The sequence below is a fragment of the Chanos chanos genome, chromosome 16, assembly GCF_902362185.1.
Source record: "Chanos chanos chromosome 16, fChaCha1.1, whole genome shotgun sequence".
Classification (NCBI taxonomy): Eukaryota; Metazoa; Chordata; class Actinopteri; order Gonorynchiformes; family Chanidae; genus Chanos; species Chanos chanos.
The window spans coordinates 15,131,683-15,156,982 of NC_044510.1; the positions used below are offsets into that span (position 1 = coordinate 15,131,683).

At 42.9% G+C, this 25,300-nt stretch overlaps 2 protein-coding genes across 2 annotated transcripts; both read left to right on the top strand.

Moving 5' to 3' along the window:
* Positions 1-13,786: 13,786 nt before the first annotated feature.
* On the top strand, positions 13,787-14,734 carry LOC115829232 (olfactory receptor 52E4-like). Its single transcript, XM_030793292.1, has one exon. The coding sequence runs from the start codon at positions 13,787-13,789 to the stop codon at positions 14,732-14,734; it is 948 nt and encodes a 315-aa protein (XP_030649152.1).
* Positions 14,735-23,665: 8,931 nt separating this feature from the next.
* LOC115829233 (olfactory receptor 52K1-like) lies at positions 23,666-24,616 on the top strand. The gene has a single exon (XM_030793293.1). It carries the CDS (start codon positions 23,666-23,668, stop codon positions 24,614-24,616), a length of 951 nt encoding a protein of 316 aa, XP_030649153.1.
* The last annotated feature ends 684 nt before the right edge of the window (positions 24,617-25,300 follow it).

Below are 25,300 nucleotides of genomic sequence, written 5' to 3' on the forward strand. Positions count from 1 at the left end.
TAACACGAAGTGGAAAACATCCCCTCCCTTTTATCTGGGAGTGGGTAAAAGCCACTCTGTGTTTCTATCCCTACCATGAAAGAACATTATTTACAACATAATCAGAGATCCTTTTCGGCAATGGCCAGACTTGATAATCATTTATCTGTTATCCATCTACCTACATCCCTGGCTCTCTGAGCATGTACCAATTACGTCTGGCTAGTAACCTTTATCTCACATACTCATTGACTTCGGTGTCACCCTAAGATTACATATACATTAATATATGCAAACAACCAGGAGGCATCTCCATAGTCCTTAACATTTCCTATTTTTGCCTCATTAGAAAACTTAACAGATTATCATATGTATTATGGTAGATTACTTAAGGTTTACCACACGTGTTGTCTATATAGGGACGTGACTGGTGTATTAGTTTCATGCATATATGCCATTATACTGTAAATAAATGGTTGCTGGTGATTATGATGACATCTTCTTCAACCCAGGTACTTTACGCACCGTAGAGGGTCACCACTGTGGAGAGGTTACCAGCACATACGATGCACAGTGGTGTGGGACTCCTCTCTGGTGGATCTTTCCTTTTCTCAGTCGTTGTTTGGGGATAGGGGAACTCTATTCTGTCTGGGACTTGACCGAATAGAGTCACTTCGGAGTTTTACTCCATGATGCAATACTCGGGCTCCGGGGTGCTGGACACATTGTCCATTTCAATTTTGATGTTGTTTCTTTCCTGTTCTATTATCTCTTCTCCCGGCCATGGCAGGGACATGAACTGCAAAGTCCCTTCATTCAACATGGTGCTCATTAGTGATTCCCTACTGGTTACTCTGTTCACACGGGGGCTTTCAGCTTCATCCTTCATTTCTATTACGTACTGTCCTACCACTGCTTTGGTGACCACTGATCGGATTAACGGAAACACACAACAAGCGGCACAAACCAGTATCAGTAATACTATGCCAATTATGATTCCAGCACGAGATAGTGTAGAAGTCCAGCTCCCCCACCACAGCCAGGACCACCATGTTTCAGGCTGCACATTGGTGTTTTTGACATGTTCATCCCTCAACATCCTCAGACCCTCAATAGCCAGTGAGATGCTTCCATTACTCGCCGTGTTCATTGGGATGGCTGTGCAACATTCTTCCCCAATACGCTCACATACTCCTTGTTCCTCTGCCAACATTGTGTCCAGTATCAGTCTGTTCTGGAGAGCCATGAGGGAGGTGGCATGCAGCTGTTCCTTTACTCCCTCCAATGCCTTCAATGTATAATTAATGAATCTCTGCTGGTTATAGTAGATGTAATTTAACCATTCGGCATTTCGTCCAACCTGCAGACCAGGAAACAATGCCGCCAGGGTACCAAAGGAAGATTTTGCCATTATTCGATATTCATCTGGTATTCCAATTGGAATGCCTGCCCAATTTACCTGCACCTCTGGATCCGACCACTCATCCCACACGGACCTTTTAGTTCTGGTCTGCGTTTGTTCGTGCATCACTAGTACTCTGAGTTTTCCTATCAGGACAACTGGTGCACAAATGCCTTCCCATCCTTCTTCCAGCCTAGCTTTAAGGTGGAGTTCTGCATGACAATGCCAGAACACATCAGCCAGTGGCATTGTCCCCTTGGACAGATCTGGTATTGCAACAGCGTTCCTTATCCAGGTTCCATTTGATGCCCGTCGCACACCACCAGTCATGTCATCCATGAACACCTCCTTACATATTATGGTCGGTCTTCTAGTGGTATTGCATCCGACATTGCCATATTGATCTATCTTTTGGCACTTGATCAATTTTCCCTGCTTCCCAATCTTTTCCTTCTTCTTCAAGTTTGATTGCTTTGTTGTTTTTTTCCTCTTGCCCCTAGCCTTTGACCAACCTTCTTTCCACATTTTGTCTGCCAGTTCCCCTCTTACAAGGCAGAAAGGATGTTCCATTTTTTCTGCTACTTGTACTACTGGTGGCATCAGAATCTCCTCACCGTTGGCCTCTACAAACATGCTTTTGCAATTGTTGTAGTATTGTTCCAAATATGGTATGTTTAGATCGGCCTGCCATTGGTAGAATTTTTCCATGGTCATTCTGGACTCTGGAGTCAAAAACCACAGCAGACATTGCAAATAGCATCCTTCAAAGTTAGGTATCATAAGTGGATCTCCTGTGTGATCCAATCTCCTTATGGGCTGACCGACACACTGGTCTGGTGAGAAGGGAAGAGGCTGTACTACTGGAATCTTGTTTTTGTTGTGGCATATTACACAGTTTTCCTGGCTCACTTGCTTGGCAGTTTCTTCTAGCCATCCATAAAATAAATTGGTTTGCAGCCTTGGTGTCCTCATTCTACTCATTTGGCTTATTTGATTAGCCACCTGTCTCACTTCTTGTTGTGATACACTTCGCTTCTTTCTATCCCGACCTGATGTTTGTTGAAACTCAATCATGGTTCGTGCCTTTTGCTCATTCATAACTTGTCCCGTATTTGTTACTCTGCAATGATCCTTTACACATCGAATCGTCAATTTTGCTTGCCCCGTCTGATTGCAGGCTAGGTGTAATGGGAACCCTGCCAATATTGGTCCGTGAGGCACTTTCGCTTCAGCATACATATGAGTGGGTTGCTTTACATAAGCCAATGTCAGTTCCCCATCCAATGGTATCTTTCCATACGCCGCAGCCACTGTCCCCATGGCTAAGGCACAATCAGTGTGTGCTATTTGGGGTCCTGATGTCCCAACTTCTGGATCCACCATTCCTGCGTCAACATTTGTTAAGCTCAGCAAATACAACAGTCTCAGCACTAGCAAATATCTTTCGGCCGGACGAAGCCTATCCAGCACCATCCTTATGCTGATTCTCAGCCACTCCTCCTCAGTCGTCTTGCCTCTCCGTTTCTTCATTGTCTGGTGATGCAGCCGTATCTTTCTGTATTTCTTGTCCGTGTGAACCCTCACCTTGTTCTACTTGGGACCTGTTCCCTTGGTCACCTGGCAAACTTTCTCCTATTCCCCTAATGTGCTCTTTTATTTCTTGGTGGGTACGCCCGGGTCCTTCTGCTCTGCTGCAATGGTTCAAGTGAAACCAAACAGCTTTACCCTCTACTCTGACTGCTGTGGGCGTTGCCAGTATCACCTTATATGGTCCTTCACGTCTGGGTTCGTTCCACTTCCGTTTGAACACCTTCGTATACACCCAGTCTCCTGGTTGGAGTTTCTGCAGGTCCTCTGCTATCTCGTTTCCTCTTCCCTCTGTGGCACCTTTTACCTGTTGGAAGATAACTTTGTGTATGACAGTTAAATGTCTTACATAATTAGCCAATTCTTTCTCTAGTTGCTCTAATGAAGGGCCTTGATAAGGTCCTCTAAGATAAGGTACAGGCATGGGTCGACCCGTAAGCATTTCATGTGGTGTTAGATGCGTGCTTCTGTTGGTTTGCATTCTCATGCTCATTAGTGCCAAAGGTAGTGCTTCCACCCAATTAATTTTACCATCTGCACATATTTTAGCTATTTTCGCTTTCAAACTGCCATTTGCTTTTTCCACCATGCCCTGCGATTGGGGGTGGTAAACACACCCAAATTTCTGCCGTATCCCCAAAGCCTTAGTAACCTTTGCCATCACTTCAGCCACAAAATGCGGTCCATTATCTGAACTAATCTTATCTGGGATCCCAAACCTTGGAAACACCTCTTTACACAAAAATTTTGCTACTGAACTAGCATCTGGACCTTTAGTGGGTGTTGCTTCAATCCATCTACTAAACCTATCTATCACAACTAAGACATACCTTTTTCCCTGAATCCTCTCTATCATGTCTACATAATCAATCATGAGATGTCTAAATGGGCCATCTGGTGGCGGAATATGCCCTATCGGGGCTGAAAATGCTTTTCTGTTATTATACTGTGCACATACTTCGCAATCATGTAAAACCCGATCCACCATTTCTGTTAAGTAAGGCGACCACCAAACCTTTTGGATGCGTCTAATAACTTCCCCCCTTGCGCAATGGTCTTGACCATGCGCATCATGAATTAATGTGTAGACAAGTGATGCAGGTGCCACAAAATGTCCTGCCGGACCACGCCATAGTCCTTGATTTGGGTCATCTTGTTTTCGGATTGCCCCGCGTCTCAACCACACACTTTTTTCATATACACTGGCTTGCTCTTGTGCCTGAATAAGGGATGCCACATCCCCTGCTGGACCAACCTCTTCTGCTACTATTACCCCAACAAAACTTGAACCAACTGCTGCCTGTCGTGCTAATTCATCTGCAAAGTTGTTTCCCCTTGCCACTAGAGTATCTGTTTTTTGGTGAGCTGGGCACTTAATAATAGCTATTGCTTTAGGTAAGTGCATTGCCCTCAGCAGGTGGGAGATTGCCTCACTATGCACAATTGGTGTACCATCCGCTCTTAAGAAGCCCCTCTGCTTCCAAATATTACCATAAATATGGCACACCCCATATGCGTATGCTGAGTCAGTGTAAATGTTAACACGTTTACCTGTTGCGAATTCGCATGCAAATGTTAATGCCTTAATTTCAGCCATCTGGGCAGAACACGGCTGATCAGGTTTCTGCACCTGTATCTGAGACAAAGAGCCATCAGTTTTGAGTTCAGCAATGCCATAACCAGCGTGATTACCTTCAGTATTTCTAAAGCATGACCCATCAACAAATAAAGTAAGGTCAGCGTCTATAGGCTGATTAAACAAGTCTTCTCGAGCCTTAAGAAAGGCCTCCGTGACCTGTACACAATCATGTGGTTTCCCCTCATCTGGTGTCACCATTCTAGATGCTGGATTAATAGTAGTACAGCGCTGTATATTTAATTCAGGTACTGACAAAATTACTTCATAACCAGTTTTCCTTGCATGATTTAATACAAAACGTGGACTGGTTAATAAAGCATGCATTTGATGGGACGTATACAATGTTACAGGATGTCCCATCGTGATAATGGAGGCTTTCTGGTACGCAAACGCTGCAGCTGCCAATCCCTGGTAACAGGGTGGCAATCCTTGCTCTACAGCATCTAACTTGACGCTATAATAAGCTATCGGCTGCTTACCTGTGGGTGTGGTCTGCATTAATACAGCACTGGCATATCCCCCTTTCTCAGCCACATACAAATGAAATGGTTTACTATAATCGGGGGAGCCCAGGGCTGGAGCTGTTTGCAGCTCCCCCTTTAGGAGTTGAAAGGCAGCTTCCGCCTCAGCTGTCCACTGTAACGGGGCAGCGCTATTTACTTGGCCCGCTGCTTTAATTAAGGCCCGTAATGGAGCCACCTTAAAGGCATAATCACAAATCCACTGCCTGCTGTATCCAACCATACCCAGAAAGGAGAGCATTTGCCCCACCGTCTGCGGTTGGGGTGCTTTGGTAATAGCCTCTATCTGTGAGGGTGCAATACACCTCTTATCCCCACATAACTTCCTCCCCAAATATTCCACTTCTTGTTTACATAGTTGCAGTTTATCCTTACTTACCTTATGACCCCCCTTAGCTAATGCCTGCAACACTGCTACTGTGTCTTTTTCACATTGCTCTTTGGTGAAACTACAAATTAACAAGTCATCCACATATTGAATTAGAGTACTGTCAATGCTTACATGCTGCAAATCTTCAGAAAGAACTCTGTTAAAAACAGTTGGACTATCACAAAAACCCTGTGGCATCCTAGTATAAGTATACTGCTGACTCTGATAAGTAAATGCAAAAAGATATTGTGACTCTGGATGCAGTGGTATGCTAAAAAATGCTGAACATAAATCAATCGCTGTGTACCACTGAGTACCTGGTGGAATGTTTGACAATAATGTGTGAGGGTCTGGTACAATGGGGGTCTCTGCGTCCACAATGGCATTAATTGCCCTTAGATCATGTACTAATCTATAATCATTCGAGTGCGGTTTCTTAATAGGAAAAATTGGTGTATTACATATACTGTTAGTTTTGACCAGGACTCCTGCCTGTACCAGGCCCTCAATGGTAGGCCTAATGCCTTCTATAGCCTGCGATGTAAGTGGATATTGCCTTTTATATGGTAAGTTTATCCCTGGTTTTAGCTTTATTTTTACTGGCTTTGCAGACTTAACCAGGCCTACGTCAGTCTTGTGCTTTGTCCATAGGCCATCTAGTACCTGCTGTAACAATGTTTCCTGCTCTACTGTGAGTGACATCTGTGTTATTATTCTCTTTTCTAGCAACACCCTTTCAGCTATACTCTGATCATGTGTCTTACTTGATATTCTAATGTACTGCTTGTCTGGTGAGATGTGAATTAGTGGATTATCAGTCAGAAGCCACTCCTGCACGTGTAATGCTTTTTTAATCATTGGTCCCAGTTCATGTGATTCGTGTCCCTCGGCGATCATTAGTGTTACGTGGGGTACTGAATCCTGAACCTGAAACCATTGCTGGAACTGTGCTGGCAGTGTCACGGCTGCTGCTGCTCCTTGAGGTCCTACATATATGTCTTCGCCTGTAATGTAAGGTCGTAGTCCATTGACATCCTCATTCCAGCACTCTTCATATTCTCTATCTGTTTGTTCCCCGTCAAACTTCATTGTACAATGAAGCGGTACTCTTGGATCATTTGCCTTTTCTAATTGGGCTTGCACCCAAGGTCTCCACAGCTTCCATTGTTGACGTAATGCTGAATCTTGAGGTATTATTCGTAACCAATATGCTACTGGGTGATCCATCCGTTGTTCTTCTGCACTGGACATGGACATCATGGAGCTTACGATTTCCTCTGGAAAATCTACATGAACTCCATCTTGTGTGCACAATATTTTAGCCTTCAATGAGCACAAGATGTCCCTTCCCAAAAGGTTGGCGGGTGTGCTGGCTGAATAAAGTAATGGTGCAATGATTACTTTTCCGTTAATCATCATTGGAACGGGCTCAGTTAATGGTATAACTTGTGGTTTCCCAGAGAAGCCGACTGTTTTTACAGATGTCTTAGAGAGGGGGAGATATGAGCCTTCTTTTCCAATACATGAATGTGTTGCACCTGTATCCACCATAAATACGTGCTCCTGTTGACCAATATTTACTGGTATGGTGGGTTGTTCCGTAGGATGCTTTGAAATGGCTGGTAGTATCGGCTCCCCCACAGGCTTCTCTGGGCCCCCCTAATATGACCATTCTGCAGCAGGGCCTGTCCATGGGTTGGTTGGACATTCCCTACGTCTGTGTCCTACTTGTTTACATCCCCAGCAGACTTCACTGACTTGCTGGCCTGTTCCTGTTGGTTGCCATTGAGCTACTTGTGGTGGTCCTTGTTGTGTCTGCCAGGTCTGAGCTTGCTGTTGCCATTGCGCTACCTGAGGCGGCCCCCTGTTGTGTTTGCCAGTTCTGTGTTTGTTGTTGCCCTTGTTGTGGATTTTGCTGATAATATCCATTATTTTGTGAGGCAACACCGCCTGGCGCCTGTGAGGGTCTGCCTCCTGCCGCTGCCGTCCTCTGTGGAGGCATTCGTCGTCTTCCCCGACCTCCATTAGGCCTTTGTCCATAACCTGACACAAATACCTGCACCGGAGCAGCAGGTATGGTTGTCAATGGGACCGTCGGTTGACGGACTTGTGGCAGCGACGACTGTTGTATTTGTGGTGGTGGTTGTATTTGTGGTGGCGGCACTGGCGGTTGCGGAGCAGATGTCACCTGTGTCACCACTGGAGCTTAAATCTTTTCTTCTTTCTTTTTATTTTTTACATTCTTTACAAGCTCTCCTACCTGCAGCTGTGTCAGTTTGTTAGTCAGCTGCCTGGCTTCTTCTTCTTGTTTCCTCTGCTCCTTCCTGTATTGTTCCACATGATGAATTATGTGTTCTGAAAACACTGGCCATCTCATCTTCATCAACCCTACCACATTCTCCAGCTTCTGCTGGACCTGAGATGGCATACTCTTTTTGACCATCATTTTGAACAGACTCTCAGTAGTAGCATTTGCATTCCATGGGCTTCCTGTCTCTTCTTTCCATTTTCGCTGGAAGTTGTGTAAAAATCTTAATGGGTTTTCATCATCCTTTAGCCTCTCTTCCTCCAGCTTTGAGGGATCCATTTTTTCAGGATATTGTTTTCTCATAGCTGCCCAAATAGCTGTTCTGTAGAGATTAAAGCTCAGGTGGTCTGAGCTGTTACTTCTGGTGACCAATGGCACCTCTGCTTCTGCAAATATATCGTTAGTTATCTGCTTACCAGCTGTATACATCAACAGGGCTTTAATGTCACCTAAGGCCAACTTTGATCCTCCCGTGTTCTCTTCTAAAGCTGTTATCCATTTGCTTGCTCCTTCAGTTAGTGGGGGCAGTTTATTGGCCAATGTCTGCATATCCATGAATGACCAGGGTACATACTGTTCTCCATCTCTTTTGACAATCAGTGGATACATGTCACCTGACCTCTGTTCTTCCATTCGCTCGTCACATCGTGGCCTCATGTGTCCTCCACTGACTATCAGTCCACTTCTTAATGTCATTCCTTCCCCTAAACTCAGGCTACGGTTGTCCTGATCACGTGGACTGATCCGCTCCTCTGTCTGTTCAGTCATTTTGCGCAGCTCTTCCTGCAGCGGTGGCTGTCTCCCATTTCTTGCTTCTTCCCTCTTACAGGCCTCTTCCAAGTTCTCTATATGCACTTTTCCAGTGATAATTCTCTCTGTGAATTTTGGCCTTTTTTCGGGCGTTGATGTATTTCCCATCCCATAACTGCTTCCATGCATGTGTCTCTTTGCTATTTCTTCAGCAAACTCTGCCCCGCGTGCAGGTGCGAACTCAACATTTTCATTATCCAATAATGGCGACCTCACTTCAGACCGGGGCTCCTCTGTGTCGGTCCTTCCTGATTGCTCTTCCCCATATCCACCAGTGAGAGGCGGTGTATCTTCCCATTGACTGGCTTCCTCCTCCTCTCCACTGCTCCACTGGATGAGTTGATCTGTGCCTGCAGGGGCTTGTGTGTATCTTGGCCTGCCCTGTTGTGATATCTGAGGCTGTGTATGTGTGCCTGTGTGTGTGTGTGTGTGTGTGTGTGGGTGTGGGTGTGTGTGCGCACCCTCCCATGTGTGAGTATGTCAGCTGAGTGTCCCTTAAATCTAACTGTTCCGGTTACGGGACCTATCTCTATCTCTCCCTCAAGCTTTCCCTCTTCCTGTGTCTGCATAGGCAATATTGGATACATTCCAGAGTGAAAGGATTTTTTCCCATCACGATAAGGTGGGGGTGTTATTGGCCATGTTGGTGCTGTGGGCCCTAACTGACTCTCTGTTGCTCTTTCTTTCTCCTCACTCACAACCTTTTTGTCCATATTTGGAACCTCTTTGACTGTGCCAAGTGTCCCTTTAACCCCTTTACCACTTTTAGCACGCATTTTTATTCCTTCCCCCATAAACCATGCCAGCACCTCCCTCTCTTTGTGTCTTTTGCCAACCCTCTTATCACTAGTGTCTTGGGTCTTGTGGTGTTTTATGTTTACCTCTACTTCTAAACATTTTGACACATCAAATGTTCCCTCAATCGGCCACTGCAGTTTACCACTCGTTCTTTTATTCCACTTTTTCATGCATCTTAGAATCTGATTTTTGTGAAGTGGATGTTTCTTAATTATAATTTCTCTTGGCATAATTATTTCTTTTGCACCCAGCATTATGTCCATTAATTTTCCTTTTTTCCTTTTTTCCCCGAATACTCAGATACCCTTATATGAACCTCTATATATTTCTAATCTTGACCTACGCAACAACCTTTCTCACAATTTTAGGTTTTGTTTTTCAGTTAACACCAAAACTAATGCTCTACCTCTCGGAGCCGTCTGGACCAGCTGCAGATCTAGTTGTATTAGTCCTTGATTCTATTTCCCACCCAACTCTATGTGGATCACTAGCTATCTACAATCTAAGATTAATCAATTAGAAATTTTCTGGTACCCCCAAAAAATTATTTTAACAGTAGGGCTACAGTGCTGTCGGGATTTTTATTTTTATTTTTAACAAAGCCTCTCTATCATCAGCTACAAAGCGCTTGCCTCCTTCAGCCTCCACTACGTCACAGCTCATTCAATGTCTGGGAACTCTGCCTGCTCCTGTCTTAAATCTTCCTCCTTAGTAAGTTGCTGTCACTTCAGACTGATAAGCTGCTCATCCTGCCTGTACACAACACCAGCTGATTCTTATATTTCACTCTTCAAACAACTCAAAAAATTAGTATCCCCAGCGTCTTTATATCATGTTCCTTTTATATTCAATTATCCAAATAAGTGCGGCAACCCACAACAGCATGAAGGCAATCACAAACAAAGACAAAAATACTTTAGTGCCGTTATACGTATGTTGCTTTATTTTCATTAATTCTTCATCATAAACATTATACATATATGGCCAAGGAAACAACAATGCTTAGTATTTTTCGTTATTCGCTCATCCGTTTATTCTTTGATGCATGCACATGGGCACGTGCTAGCCCGAAGACTACTTTTAAAACATTTTTCACATTCCTGTGCCCTGTGATGCCAAAAACTTACTGCATGCTTTTTACGACAGAACTTACATCTTACGCTCTTATCTGCCCTATGGATATCGTTATGTGGCACCTGACAAAATGGATCTAATACAAACCCCCTTGGATAATAATTATACAAGGCTGTCAATTCCCTTTCTGCTGCCGTTCCCAACGTGCTCCAAATAAGCAAATCTCCTACATATACTTTCACTATTGTTATCCACTCATTTCTCCATTTTAATCCTATACCCACATGCTGTAATGCTGGTATTAAGCCTCTAACTGCTGCTTTCATTAAAGTGAACGTTAATTCTCCTACCCTATAACTCTCCTCCACAGTTACCAATACGCGCAAGTCTGATTTTACAATCAGCTCTGACCTGCCTGTCCCAACCTCCTCAATTACCCACTGTCTCCACTTTCTTATCACAAAAGACTCACTTTTTTCCCACTCCGTCATGTAATCTAACAACTTTCCCAGTTACTCTCTACGACTTCCTACAACTTTCCCCAACAAATACACTGGGCATATGTATGAAAATGTATATCCCCACAACGCGGACACGCCGTTGCTTTAGCCGGCCCCTTGTAATTGAATAGATGATAGTGTGCGTACTCTTTCTGGCAGTGTAAACACGTAGCAATACTTAACCAAGCCTCACCCTCTCTCGGTTCCTGCACAGCTGTACTCTCTATATCAGAAGACCGTGTTTGTGGGCTGTGTGCCTCTAACAACCTCAATTCTTTCTCTGCTGTTCTTCCATGCGTACTCCAAATTACATAATCCCCAACATAAACCTTTACTATTTCTATGACTCTGTAATCTGTACTCCATTCATTATTTATATCTTGTGAAACTGGCCAGATTGCTTTTAACTTTACTCTAAATGTATACCTTTGTTTGATGATCTTAATATTAGTTACAACAATACTCTCCTCCTGATCACACCTTATTAGACATGTTTTTGTACAAAAGGTTATACATGGTACCCCCGTGCTCCCTGCTTTTTCATATATCCATTCTCTTAATTTATTCAGCACATAAGACTCGTTTTCCATTCATTCCATTCAATCATACAATTGCCGGCACATTCACACTCACTCACTCCCACAAGGTCACCGTCCTATAAACCTCTTAGCAGCAGCTAGACTGCCGTCCCTCACGGGCCCCTTAGCAAGTCTAGTTTTAACAGACAAACACACAAATGCTGCCGTCCCGTAGGCCCCTTAGCAGCAGCTAGATTGCCGTCCCTCACGGGCCCCTTAGCAAATCTAGACTTAACACACAAATGCTGCCGTCCCATAGGCCCCTTAGCAGCAGCTAGATTGCCGTCCCTCACGGGCCCCTTAGCAAATCTAGACTTGACAAACAAATACTGCCGTCCCGTAGGCCCCTTAGCAGCAGCTAGACTGCCGTCCCTCACGGGCCCCTTAGCAAATCTAGACTTGACAAACAAATGCACAAATGCTGCCGTCCCGTAGGCCCCTTAGCAGCAGCTAGACTGCCGTCCCTCACGGGCCCCTTAGCAAGTCTAGGCTTGACACACAAATGCTGCCGTCCCGTAGGCCCCTTAGCAGCAGCTAGACTGCCGTCCCTCACGGGCCCCTTAGCAAGTCTAGGCTTATATTTTAATATGTATACTCTTATGTATTCTAATAAGTATAATTTTTAAATCAAAAGCAGTACTCACAGTGCTGTGTTATTATTATCAGCATACAAACAATGTCTTTGTTAGTCTCATACACATACTCATCCACACATTTCACTGCATCAGACTCTTTTTCTTTCTCAATTTAGGTTCTTTAGAGGAGGGGCTAGTTCATGCCTTGGCCTGGGCGAACCCACTGCCTTTGATTTCGACAATTAAAATGCAGATTTCTATTAAAAAGGCTCTGCTTACCTTTGTTATGTGGCCACTGTCGATTCAAAGAGCAGGCCCGTCCAAGCGGTCGGCTTCCCCGTGCCCCTCCTGGCTGCGGCTCGCCAATTAATGTGGGAGAGACTCCCAGGTCTGGGCCAGATAAGACCGAATCCCTTCTCCACACCCAGAGTCCTACTTCTTCTTTTTCTTAATAATATAGTCTAAGTTTCAAAAAGCAGTCAAAGTCTTCAGGAGTCCGATGCAGTGTAAGTTTATTGCATTCAACAGTGAATCAAAATACAACAAACTGAGTCAGGTCCCAGGGAGTGACTAAATATAATACAGAAACTCATGCACTTATATCTAGAATTTTTACCTGTATGCTAAATCTAAGTAACCAATAAACGCATAATACGGTTGTATGGTAACACCCCTTACATCATCGGTATTTTGCATTGTCCAACCCATTTGCTTCCAGAAATTTCCCCAGATTTTCCCAGAATTCGTTATTCCATATGCCATTATTTCCGGAGTGTCCTTATTTGGTTAAATAAAAAATAATATTCAACCGTGTCCTCAGTTTACCTCGAGTACCCAACCGTATCCCCAATTTCACCCCAGACACTTTACCCTTAATGCAGGTGTTAATTATCAGGCGTTGGGCTAGCTCATGTGAACCGGATGCTGAAGCAGCTGTATCCCAACCATTGCTTATGTTTTCTTATCACTATCCTAGATTTTACCCTTTTATTTTGCCTTCATGTTTTGCTATTCTTGCATTTTCCCTTTTTATTTTTGTACGCCGAGGACTTCTTCTGTTAACTTTCAACTTACAGATTACAGAGGCCTCCTCCCATCTTAGAGGCCTTCTCTCAAGGACCATGGCTTTTGGGTTTGGTACGAAACCGTCACACTCCTAATCCACACACAGGATAATTTTCATTTCTTAAATAAACAAACAAATAAACAAATAGTCCTAAATAAAGCATTAAGAGCATTGGAGTCCCTGATAAACACCTAGTCTAACTCATATTTTCCATCAAACCTACAGTGGGTCACAGTCACTATAGTGACTGAAGTAGCTCTCTTGGGGGTTATTCCCAATTTCGAAGACAATATAAGAGTACATGACACTGTAGAGTGTCTCCATCAGAGGACAACAGATGAATTCATGACATATAATAGCTATGTAACTGAGTCAGTGTTTTTCATTGCTTAAAGGAAATGAATAGAAACACATAAAGGGAAACAAGTGTGAAGGTAAAAATTCTTCATCCTCTCGCATGTATTTAGCATGCAGACCATTTATAGGCCATAAAACTGCACCGCCACACGCATAGCATAGTATTCTTCAAGCAAGGCGACAAACCAGATATTGAAAGACCAGAGATTATAAACAGGCTATATGAAGTCAATTGACTCAAATGTTTCGTCTTTTTGGCGCATGGAGTCTCTAGGCATCCCTCCATCAGGCACCTACCCTGTATTCATAGCAGGGCTCTTCACCTACTGCTTCATCCTAACCTGTAACATCACTGTTCTGTTGGCCATCAGCCTGGACCACCATTTGCACAAGCCCATGTATGTGCTACTCTTTAACCTGTCTGTTAATGATGTGCTGGGAGCCACAGCCCTGTTTCCACAGCTTATCTCCAGTATCTTACGGCAGAACCGTGACATCTCTCCAGCAGCATGCCTGATCCAGGCTATACTCGTGCACATTTATGGTACAGGTGCCATAATCATCCTCTCTGTGATGGCGTATGATCGCTATGTGGCCATCTGCCGCCCACTGCTCTATCATTCAGTCATGACCCCCAGCAAACTGAGGACAATCATAGTGGCCATGTGGGCCTCTAACTTCATTGTCATCGGAGTTCTGTTCCTCATGTTGACTCGATTTCGATTCTGTCGAAATTTGATAACTGATACATTTTGTGCCAACCCTTCATTGACAAAGATGATTTGTGAAAATACCAGCGCCAATAACTACTATGGTCTGGCACTGACAGCTACTTTCCAAGTGGCGTCAGTTGCTCTCGTGGTGTTCACCTACATCCAGATCTTAATTACATGCTTGTTTAATAAGCAGGCAGACACAAAGAGCAAAGCCATCCGCACCTGTGCAACTCACCTTGTGGTTTTTATTACATATCAAATCAATGTATGTTTCTTTATTCTTTCCCACAGATTTGAGCAGGTATCACCCTACCTACGCAGGTCTGTGGGAGTTTCCATCTTAGTATTTCCACCCATTCTGAACCCCCTCATATATGGACTTAACACTAAAGAGATCAGGAGTAAGGTCATATATATGTTCAGGAAACACCATGTGTCCAGCCAAAAATGCTGAATTCTCGATTTTAAAGCCATTTGATGTAGAAATTCATCAACATTTACAGTAATCACGTGATGACATGGATAATAAAAAGTTTCATTTCCATTTTACTAGTTATGTAAAGACATAAAAAACATTCCCGACCAGATGTGTGTCTTTACGTGTTGTAGTGTTTCCTGAACATTGTAAACTACATACAATAAACAAATAAAAATGTGTTTCTTTAATCTGAACAACCATTTCTACAATCTTACATATGAAGAGTAACTTATATATTGATGAGACAGTCAAGAGGCCTATAACTACATAACAGCTTTATAGAAGTGGCGTGCACTCCTGCATATCAGCAAACATATTCAGTCCTGTTGGGCATTTGTGTTTGTGAAAATAATAAAAAGGTGCAGAGATGGATTTTGGTGCAGTCTTGTTTTATTGTGGCTCAGTGATGGTTACAGACAAAGAAGGAGAGGAGAGGATACGCTTCACCACAGAACTTTACTGTGCACAACATGTTACAGTGACTAAAACAAAGCAATGCCTTGGGCAAAGATATACAGTACACAAGAACCACAAGAACCTATAACCTCATCTACCATAGATAAATGCACCTAAGACTCACACCAAAGACTTCAGTAATTCGGTAATAGGGAACCATTGTCCTCTCCTTAACCCTCCAGTCCATGTCATGTGTAAATCACTATTTAGTTCTGTAAATAGGCAGATGTGTAGGTATGTGGATATGGAGATACAAGGATGCATACATGTCGTAGACACACTGGGCATGTGAACATTTGTGTTTGGGGACAACCCCCCCGCACCCCCCCACCCCCCCCCCCCCCACACACACACACTTGATTTCCCCCCTCTTGATCACTCAGAATTCTAATGATTACTACAGATTAACATGAATAAGTGAGCAAATCATTCATCAAACCCTCTGTACATATAATAGGTGGCCGGTCCATTATCCATCTACATCCTCAGAGTGAGGATGTCTAAAAGCTTCAATCTGTGTACCATGCGAAAGGGGAAGGAAAGTGTTATATTCAAACAGGAATGAAAGAAACTTCAGCAAGCCTATAGCTTGTCTGCAATTGCAGGGTAGTAATAGTTTGAATACCTCACCACTGAAGTCACCAAATGAGGTACAGGAACAGCACTGCTCCCAAAATCAACAGTAGGACATATAACACATCATGAGCCATAGGCCACAACCCCCCCTAAGAGATTACTAAACCAACTGAACATGTATCGCCTTGGATGGACAGGAGATAGTCCAAAGCCAAGCGATTTTAAGATCAGCGTACAGTGAGACTGCAGAGCTACAGAGATGTTCCCTAGAGCAGCAACAGTGTCATGAGCAAGCTTCTGTATTTTATATAGAAATGCATAACACCGTAACTAGGAATTGATAATAATAATAATAATAATAATAATAATAATAATAATATTTAATTAGAGCCCAATATCACTATTTATAGTCTCAAAGGGCTTTACATGTCTATAACAAAGTCAAATCAAAATTATATTATGCATAAGTTCGAGAAAATAGATAAGTCTTTAGTCTTGTTTTAAAAGTATTGAGAGAGTTTGCCTCTCTAACTTCTGTAGGTAAACCATTCCAGAGGAAGGGAGAGCAGTAGGAAAAGGCTCGGTTGCCAGCATACTTCTTTTTAACTCTTGGAATGACTAATAATCCAGAATCTTGAGAGCGCAGGGTGCGAGGTGGGTTATAGGGTGTAATTAAGTCAGACAGGTAGGAAGGCGCAAGCCCATGTAAAAGTCTATATGTTAATAAGAGGACCTTAAATTCTGCCCTTGCATGAATTGGGAGCCAATGAAGGGAAGCCAGGACAGGGCTAATGTGATCAAACTTCTTCGTTCTGGTCAGAACTCTAGCAGCAGCATTCTGGACCAGCTGAAGACTATTGGTACTAGAGGCAGGCAGGCCAGAGTAAAGAACATTGCAGTAATTGAGGCGAGACGTGACAAATGCGTGAATAATGGTTTCTGCAACAGCCATACTTAGAAAGGGCCTAATTTTAGCAATGTTACGGAGGTGATAAAAGGCAGTTTTGGTTGTGTTCTTGATATGAGTGACTAACGGGAGACTAGAGTCAAAAATCACACCAAGGTTTTAAGCTGAAGAGTTTTGAGAGATGATGCGGTTGTCAAAATTTAGGGTAAGATCACTAAAAAGATGCTTATGCGTAGGGGGACCAATGATCAGCATTTCAGTCTTGCCTGCGTTAAGCATCAGGAAATTTGAAGACATCCAACCCTTAATAGCACAAAGACATGCCTCAAGGTTAGCCAGTTCAGACCGGTCATTGTGCTGGATAGGTAAGAAAATCTGAGTATCATCAGCATAACAATGGAAGTTAATGTTGTAACTACGAATAATGTCACCCAAAGGGAGAATGTAAATAGAGAATAGAAGAGGGCCAAGGACTGATCCCTGAGGAACACCATAGTTAAGCTTACGGTATTCAGAGTTCACATTATTATAGTGGACATACTGCTTTCTCTCAGAGAGATAAGATTTAAACCAAGAGAGCGCCAGGCCACGAAAGCCAATTTGGTTTTCCAGGCACTTTAACAATATAGTGTGATCGACCATGTCAATGCTGCACTCAGATCAAGCAGAATAAGAAAAGAAGTAGCACCAGCATCCATGGCTAATAAAAGATCATTAGTTACTCTAGTAAGTGCGGTTTCAGTAGAGTGAAAGCACCTGAAGCCTGACTGAAATATTTCAAACAGACTGTTAGAGGTCATATGGACTATCAGCTGAGCAGCTACAATTTGTTCAGGTATTTTTGAAAGAAACGGGAGATTAGAGATTGGCCCATAATTATTTAAGGCTTCAGGGTCAAGGTTTGGTTTTTTAAGTAAAGGCCTGATCACGGCTGTTTTAAAAGAGGAGGGTACAACACCAGATTTAAGTGATATATTTAGAGTGTTTAAGATTGTTGGGCCAAGAACCGAGAAAAGCTCTGTAAAGTTTAGCAGGTAGGGGATCAAGGAGGCAAGAAGCTGGTTTAGCAGAGTGCACCAATTTTTGTTAATATTAATTATTTTCTAGTAATACGTGGATTTAGCTGTGTAGAGAGCACGTTTATAATCTATCAGGCTGTCGTGCCATGCAAGGTGGAAAACCTCTAGTTTTGTTGCCCGCCAGTTTCGTTCCAATTTCCTACACACCTGCTTCAGCGCGAAGGTTCCATTATTAAACCAAGGCAATAAGTGTTTTTGCCTATTTTTTATAGTTAATGGTGCTACCATATCTATACGTTACGAAGGGTAGAATTTATGCTGTCCATCAAGTCGTTCAAAGATCTTTGTTGATCTTTGAAAGAGTTGAGAGCAGTAGGAAAGAGATCAGCGAGCGCAGCAGTGGTGGAAGCATTAATGCGACGGCAGCTACGAACCGCGTGAGAGACAACGGTCGTCAATGGAAGAGTTACTTGGAAAGTAATAAGAAAATGGTCTGGGAGGGCAGCAGAGTAAGGAGAGATGACAACGTGAGAGATATCTAGTCCGCGAGCTAAAATAAGATCTAAAGTGTCGGCACTGAAATGAGTTGGTTCGTGGACATATTGGTTAAAGCCAAAAGTGTCTAAGATAGCTTTATTAAGTGAATCAGAATTGTTACTGATGTGAATATTAAAGTCCCCCAGGATCAAGATTTTATCCACCCTAGTAAGAATAACAGAGATAAATTCAGAAAACTCATCTAGAAATTGACTATATGGCCCCAGGGGACGATAGAGCACTGCTATGAGAAAAGATGAGGCAGTACCATATTGCTTCATGGAGAGCAACTCAAAGGAGTCCAAATTAGGTAAACTAAGGGTGTTAGGAGTAAATTTAGCATTATACATTAGAGCTACACCCCACCTTTCTTTGCTGCCCTAGCAGCACAGGAAAAGGAATAGTTAGGGGATGAAGCTTCATTAAAAGGGAGAAAAATGACTGGCTTTATCCAAGTTTCACACAAACCCATCATGTCACGGCTAAGATCACTGATCAGGTCGCTAACAAGCAACGCCTTAGGTGAAAGCGATCTGATATTAATAAAACCTAACTTCAGCGTAACCGGGCTTACAGTAATCATATCGGAGGAGGGAGTCGGTTGAATTGGAACTAAATTGCTACGAAATATGGTCTGTTTGACTCGAGACCGAAATGAGCTACGTGGGCGTGAAAGTACACTAATGGGAAAAATATCACTAGCTATATACATAGTCATATTAGTCTTAACATTATGATGTTCATTACGATTAACATTATTTGTTAGAAGGATACTTCGAGGAGGGCAACGGTTTTCTCGTTGTTTCTGTTGTCTCTGCCTGACCAGTGCTCCAGCTCTTTTGCCTCGCTTCCTTCTCCAGCTCCTCTACAAGGTGTAGCAGGTGGGCTAAACAGTTGAATCTAAACAAATGGAATCCGCTGAGTCTGTTGAACAATTTTTGACTATAAAATGCGTATCAATTGTAGATCTGATGTTGATCAAAGTCTCCCTATCGTAGGTGATCATAACGTTCAAAATGATAGTGTTCCTGCATAAAATAGTGTGAATAAATTAACAAAACCAGGTGTAGTCAGTAAACACCATCAAATTTGAGAGGCTGAATGTCAAGCTAATAAGATTTGAATACCATCAAGAAGACTAAAAGAGCGCTTGGTGTAACTTCCCACTTGAAGTATATGTGAATGACCACACTGAACTTCAGTCAATGTGACAAGTCATTTATGTGTCTGATTTGGGAAGCTACAGGAGTAATGGCTCCAGTTGACAAAAGTGATTAGCAGCCGAGACCATGCTACAGGATTAGTTATGCACCTTGTGACAGAGTCATAGCTGTTAGCTTGTATGCTTGTATGAGAGGGCACAGTACTGTGTATTTTATGGAGATATAAGTACTTAGGCCAGTGGATTTCCCTCAGGGCTGATGATTCTCCATATTGCTCAATGCACCAGGAGAAAGTTAAAAGTGTCAAAACATCAGACGTACGAATTTGATATCGCATGGTTTCACGCCTGGAACAAAGCAATTACCTACTCCTAAATCAGTCATGTTCTGAGGAGACATTGAGAGAGCCATGTTTTTTGTGCAAGAGCAAGCAAGTATCAAAATATGATATTTGATGAGCTACCCATGGTATTCCCACTCCCAACACATGTGGTACACATACCATAGAGCATGTAATGTGTTTTGTTCAATATGCTCTCAAAGAAATCATCTTTTGGATTATTTGTCAATGCTAAAGAGCAATCAAACACACAATAATGTGCCTCATGATGATTTCGTCTTCTTGTCTCTTGGCTGATATGACCCTTTGCGAGTCATAGACCAGCAGCGTAAGCTTGACAGGGAGAGGTTACCAGGCCTTCACCTAGAAGCAATGAATCTCGTCTCGTCTAATCAGCAGTACACAAAGCAGAGGTGTATCGAAAGACTAGGGCAGGTTCTGGTAAACTGGCTATGTGGTTTACAGTCTAGAACATCCAGAATTAAGATCTACACATGACCAATACGCTTACTGAGTGATAAAGGTTAACTCTATTACTTGGTCAGCAGCTAGCTCTATTGAAGGCTCAAAATTGTGACCCCATCACTGTTGATAGGATGAAGTTAACCGTACAGCGAGAACACAGGGGTCTGCAAACAGCTGTGTAATAAGCCGCCCTCTTGAGGTGAACTGGAGGACTTGCAAACTAAGATGATTTCCTGACCCGTTCAAGCTTCTTGGTTTACTGGAGCATTGGTTTCCTAATAGTCAGGTGTCATTTGTGGTCGGAAGACGTCAGTGAATCTCAGATCTGGAAAACACAAGGGCAAAAACAAACATACTGAGAGCAACAACATAGTTCTAAGGATTAGATAAGGCCTCTAAGGCGGGGGCTAATCAGAGTCCAGGCAGAATCTATCATGGTATGACTAGCTGGCTATCTTCACCACGGGGTGGCCCCTGAGCTTCTAAATGGCTCAGTTTCCGCCCTCTGGGGGGCTCTCTCAATGCTTTGGTCACAACAATACTGAAGCAGGAAGTCAGAGAGGAAGTGGACATCAGCATCATGCAAATCTGTTGTACCAGGAAGCTTCATAAGTCGCCCTGTGATGATCTTATAAGGGCTGAATCTTGTGATTTGACTAGTTGTTGTTCTCATACTGCAGAGCACCACAGGGAGAGCATCCACCTATGAAAGTCTTTTTGAGTGCACTTTAGCTAATTGCCATTTCAGGATGTCATTGGCCCGTTCCACCATTCCAGATGATTGCGGATGGTGAGTGCAATGTAGGGACAAATAAACACCTAGTAGTCGACCAAACTTTTCGACACACCTCCTGTGAAATGTGTGCCTTGGTTTGAGTCTACAGAGTCAGGGAGTCCCCATGGTGTGCACCAGCATTTTAGCAGTGTGAGTAGCCACTCCTGTCTTTGTAGGATATTTCCCTTTTCCCTTTGGCAGAGTGATGTAATCTCTTGTAACTGTCTGAAGGAGCCAGGTGGTGCATCATAGGACCCCACTTGGGCTCCAGGAGAAGGATTGTGTTGACAGTTTTGACAAGCATCCTTAACATTCCTAGCTTCTGTTCTAGAGTCAGGGTTATACCAAACTGAGGAGAACCTTGAAGCCATGGCTTTAGATCCAATGGCTTTAGCTTCAGATAACAGCTTCAGTGGACGTGGTAGGATACATGCTGCTACCATTACTCAACATTTATCAGCAATACTAGATGACATAACATTGAAACCTGTTTTAAGTTGCAATTTTATATCATGAATTAATGATCTACATATATTTACAGAACTTGAAAAATGGCTGCTTACAGGTTTCAAGAATGCACACACATGCCTATAAACAATGACAACACGTAAATCCCAGTTCAGGAGAACCAAGTTCTAATATCGGTAAAACCTCCTCCCTCTTAGAATAGGCCTTGACCTTAAGTACTGCTACCATGGTGGGAAGGCTGAGAGCGTCTAGCAATTGGGCTACCTCTTGTCCATTGTGTATTGGTGCTCTGGTGGCTGTCAGGCATCCTCTTTGTCTCCATAGGACTCCAAAGTGATGGACTACCCCAAAGGCATACCTGGAATCGGTACAGATATTCCTTCCCTTGGCCTCTCTCAGCACTTGTATGAAGTGTACGATGTGTATGAAGCTCTGCTCAATGGGCTGAAGTACCCACTGGTACTAATGGCCTGTCCACTTTTGTTTTTTGACTTCTCCTCTGCCAGTTTTTACAGACCGCTGGGATCTCAGGGTCAGAGGTTATAGAGCAAACTGGACACCTGAATCATCTTCCTTCTCGCTTCTTTCATTGTCCTCGTATGCCCTGGGGTCATCAAACAGTTCTGCCAGATTATTTCGTTCTTTGAGCAGATACAGAGTAGACAGCGCTGATGTTGGTTTTCTCTTATTACGGGTGCTATCGGTGGAATTGGGACAGTACCCATGCAGCTGCAGATACAGACATGCTGCCTGTTTTTTTCATACACAGACCGAAGAAAGTTGCTGGATGCTTCTTTCAGTCGATCCGTTTCATGTTGCATTTTAACCATGTGTAACTTTAAATCACATTGGTGAACTCTAGAAAGAGCCACCAAAAGCCATCTCATTTTCTCTGTGCCATCTTTCATGCGTTATGCTTTTCCCCGTGCCCATTTAATATCATCAGGATGCCACTGATCATTCTTGGAAAGTTTGATGTTATACTTTTGACATGTCTCTCTCTCCATGACGGCTGAATTACCAAATGTGAATTAAACCATTTAACCAGTTCATCCTAGACATCAGACTGGGAAGCAGAATTCCCCCCTTGTATCTTGTGTCTTTCTCTGTGCGGCCCATACTGTCTACTGGTTACATAAACACAGGTTCACCACTTCTTTCAACTAGTCTTGACATCATGTGTTTTGTTGTTATTTCAAATGGCTGCAATATTGACACGGTTATGACAGCTTTGTACTCATCCATTCAGTTAAAGCTCACATGTACTGCATGATAAGCACATTCTTTCATTCATTCATTTTCTTAGCTGCTTATCCTAATTATGGTCGTGGGGGGTGCTGGAGCCTATCCCAGCATTCATTGGGCAAAAGGCAGGGAAACACCCTGCCCATGTGGCCAGTCCATCACAGATGATAAGCACAGTGAATATATTTTCTCACAGTGAGAAATAAGAAGAAAAGGAGAAAGTGTATCAGCATCAAATTATCATTAATATTATTCTTAAAAGTGAACAAACTGTGGAATGTTCTCATATATTAAGAACATTTATTTCCTGTGATTTAGCATTATGTTTGCAAAACAAAAAACATAAGACAAACAAACAAACAAAATCTACACATGCCAGAGCTGAGATGAAAAAATCCATGATTCACTATACATGTTCCAAGGACTATGAAAAGAACCACAATTTTCGGGTTCAGTGCAAAACTGTCATACTCCTAATACAAATGCAAGGGATAATTCTTATTTCTTAAATAACAAAATAAACAAATAATCTTAAATAAAGCAGTAAAAGCACTGGAGTCCCTGATAAACACCCAGTCTTACTCATATTTCCCATCAAATCTACAGTGAGTCACAGTCTCTATAGCGACTGAAGTAACTCTCTTGGGGGTTTTCCCCAACTTCAGAGACAATATAAGAGTACATGACACTGTGGAGTGTCTTCATCAGAGGACGACACATGAGCTCATAACATATAATAGTTACGTAACTGAATCAATGTTTTTTCATTGCCTAAAGGAAATGAATAGAAACACATAGAGGCAAACAAGTGTGAATGTAAAAATTCTTCATCTTGTTGCATGTTTTTAGCATGCAGACCATTTGTAGGCCATAAACCTGCATCGCCACACACATAGTGTAGTATTCTTCAAGCAAGGTGAATAACTCAGAGGGACCAGGTATTATAAACAGGCTACATGAAGTCAGTTGACTCAAATGCTTCGTCTCTTTGGCGCATGGAGTCTCTAGGCATCCCTCCATCAGGGACCTACCCTGTATTCATAGCAGGGCTCTTCACCTACTGCTTGATCCTAACCTGTAACATCACTGTTCTGTTGGCCATCAGCCTGGACCACCATCTGCACAAGCCCATGTATGTGCTACTCTTTAACCTGTCTGTTAACGATGTGCTGGGAGCCACAGCCCTGTTTCCACAGCTTATCTCCAGTATCTTACGGCAGAACCGTGACATCTCTCCAGCAGCGTGCCTGATCCAGGCTATACTTGTGCACTTCTATGGTACAGGTGCCGTAATCATCCTCTCTGTGATGGCGTATGATCGCTATGTGGCCATCTGCCGCCCACTGCTCTATCATTCAGTCATGACCCCCAGCAAAGTGAGGATGATCATAGTGGCCATGTGGACCACTAACACCATTGTCATTGGAGTTCTGTTCCTTTTGTTGACTCGATTTCGATTCTGTCGAAATGTTGTACCAACTGATACATGTTGTACCAACCCTTCTCTGACAAAGATGATTTGTGAAGATACCAGTGTTAATAACTACTATGGTCTGGCACTGACATCTTCTTTCGAAGTGGCGTCAACCGCTATTGTGGTGTTCACCTACATCCAGATCCTAATTACCTGCTTGTTTAATAAGCAGGCAGACACAAAGAGGAAAGCCATCCGCACCTGTGCAACTCACCTTGTGGTTTTTATTACGTATCAAATCAATGCATGTTTCTTTATTCTTTCCCACAGATTTGAGCAGGTATCACCCTACCTACGCAGGTCTGTGGGAGTTTCCATCTTAGTATTTCCACCCATTCTGAACCCCCTCATATATGGACTTAACACTAAAGAAATCAGGAGTAAGGTCATATATATGTTCAGGAAACACTATGTGTCCAGCCAAAAATGCTGAATTCAACATTTACAGTAATCACGTGCTGACATGGATTATAAAAAGTTCAATTTCCATTTCATGTAAAGACATAAAAGACTTATTCCAGACCAGATGTGTGTCTTTACGTCTCATAGTGTTTACTGAATACCATAAACTACATACAATTTTGACATAAAAATGTTATTATTTAATCGGAACAACCACGTCTTACATATGAGGAGTAACTTATATATTGATGAGCCAGTCAAGAGGCCTATAACCACATAACAGCTTTATAGAACTGGAGTGCACTCCTACATATCAGCAAACATATTCAGTCCTGTTGGACATTTGTGTTTGTGAAAGTAATAAAAAGGTGCAGAGATGGATTTTGGTGCAGTCTTCTTTTATTGTGGCTCAGTGGTGGTTACACACAAAGAAGGAGAGGACAGGATACGCTTCACCACAGGACTTTACTGTGCACAACATGTTACTGTGACTAAAACAAAGAATGCCTTGGGGAAAGATATACAGTACACAAGCACCACAAGGACCTATGACCTTGTCTACCAAGGATAAATGCACCTAAGACTCACACCAGAGACTTTGTTAATAGGGAACCATTGTCCTCTGCTTAACCCTCCAATCCACGTCATGTGTGAATCACTATTTAGTTCTGTGAATGGGTAGATGTGTGGGTATGTGGATATGGAGATACAGGGA

Excerpts from the sequence above, each read along its gene's own strand:
- LOC115829233 (XM_030793293.1), top strand. The coding sequence starts at position 23,666 with ATGAAGTCAGTTGACTCAAATGCTTCGTCTCTTTGGCGCATGGAGTCT.
- LOC115829232 (XM_030793292.1), top strand. The coding sequence starts at position 13,787 with ATGAAGTCAATTGACTCAAATGTTTCGTCTTTTTGGCGCATGGAGTCT.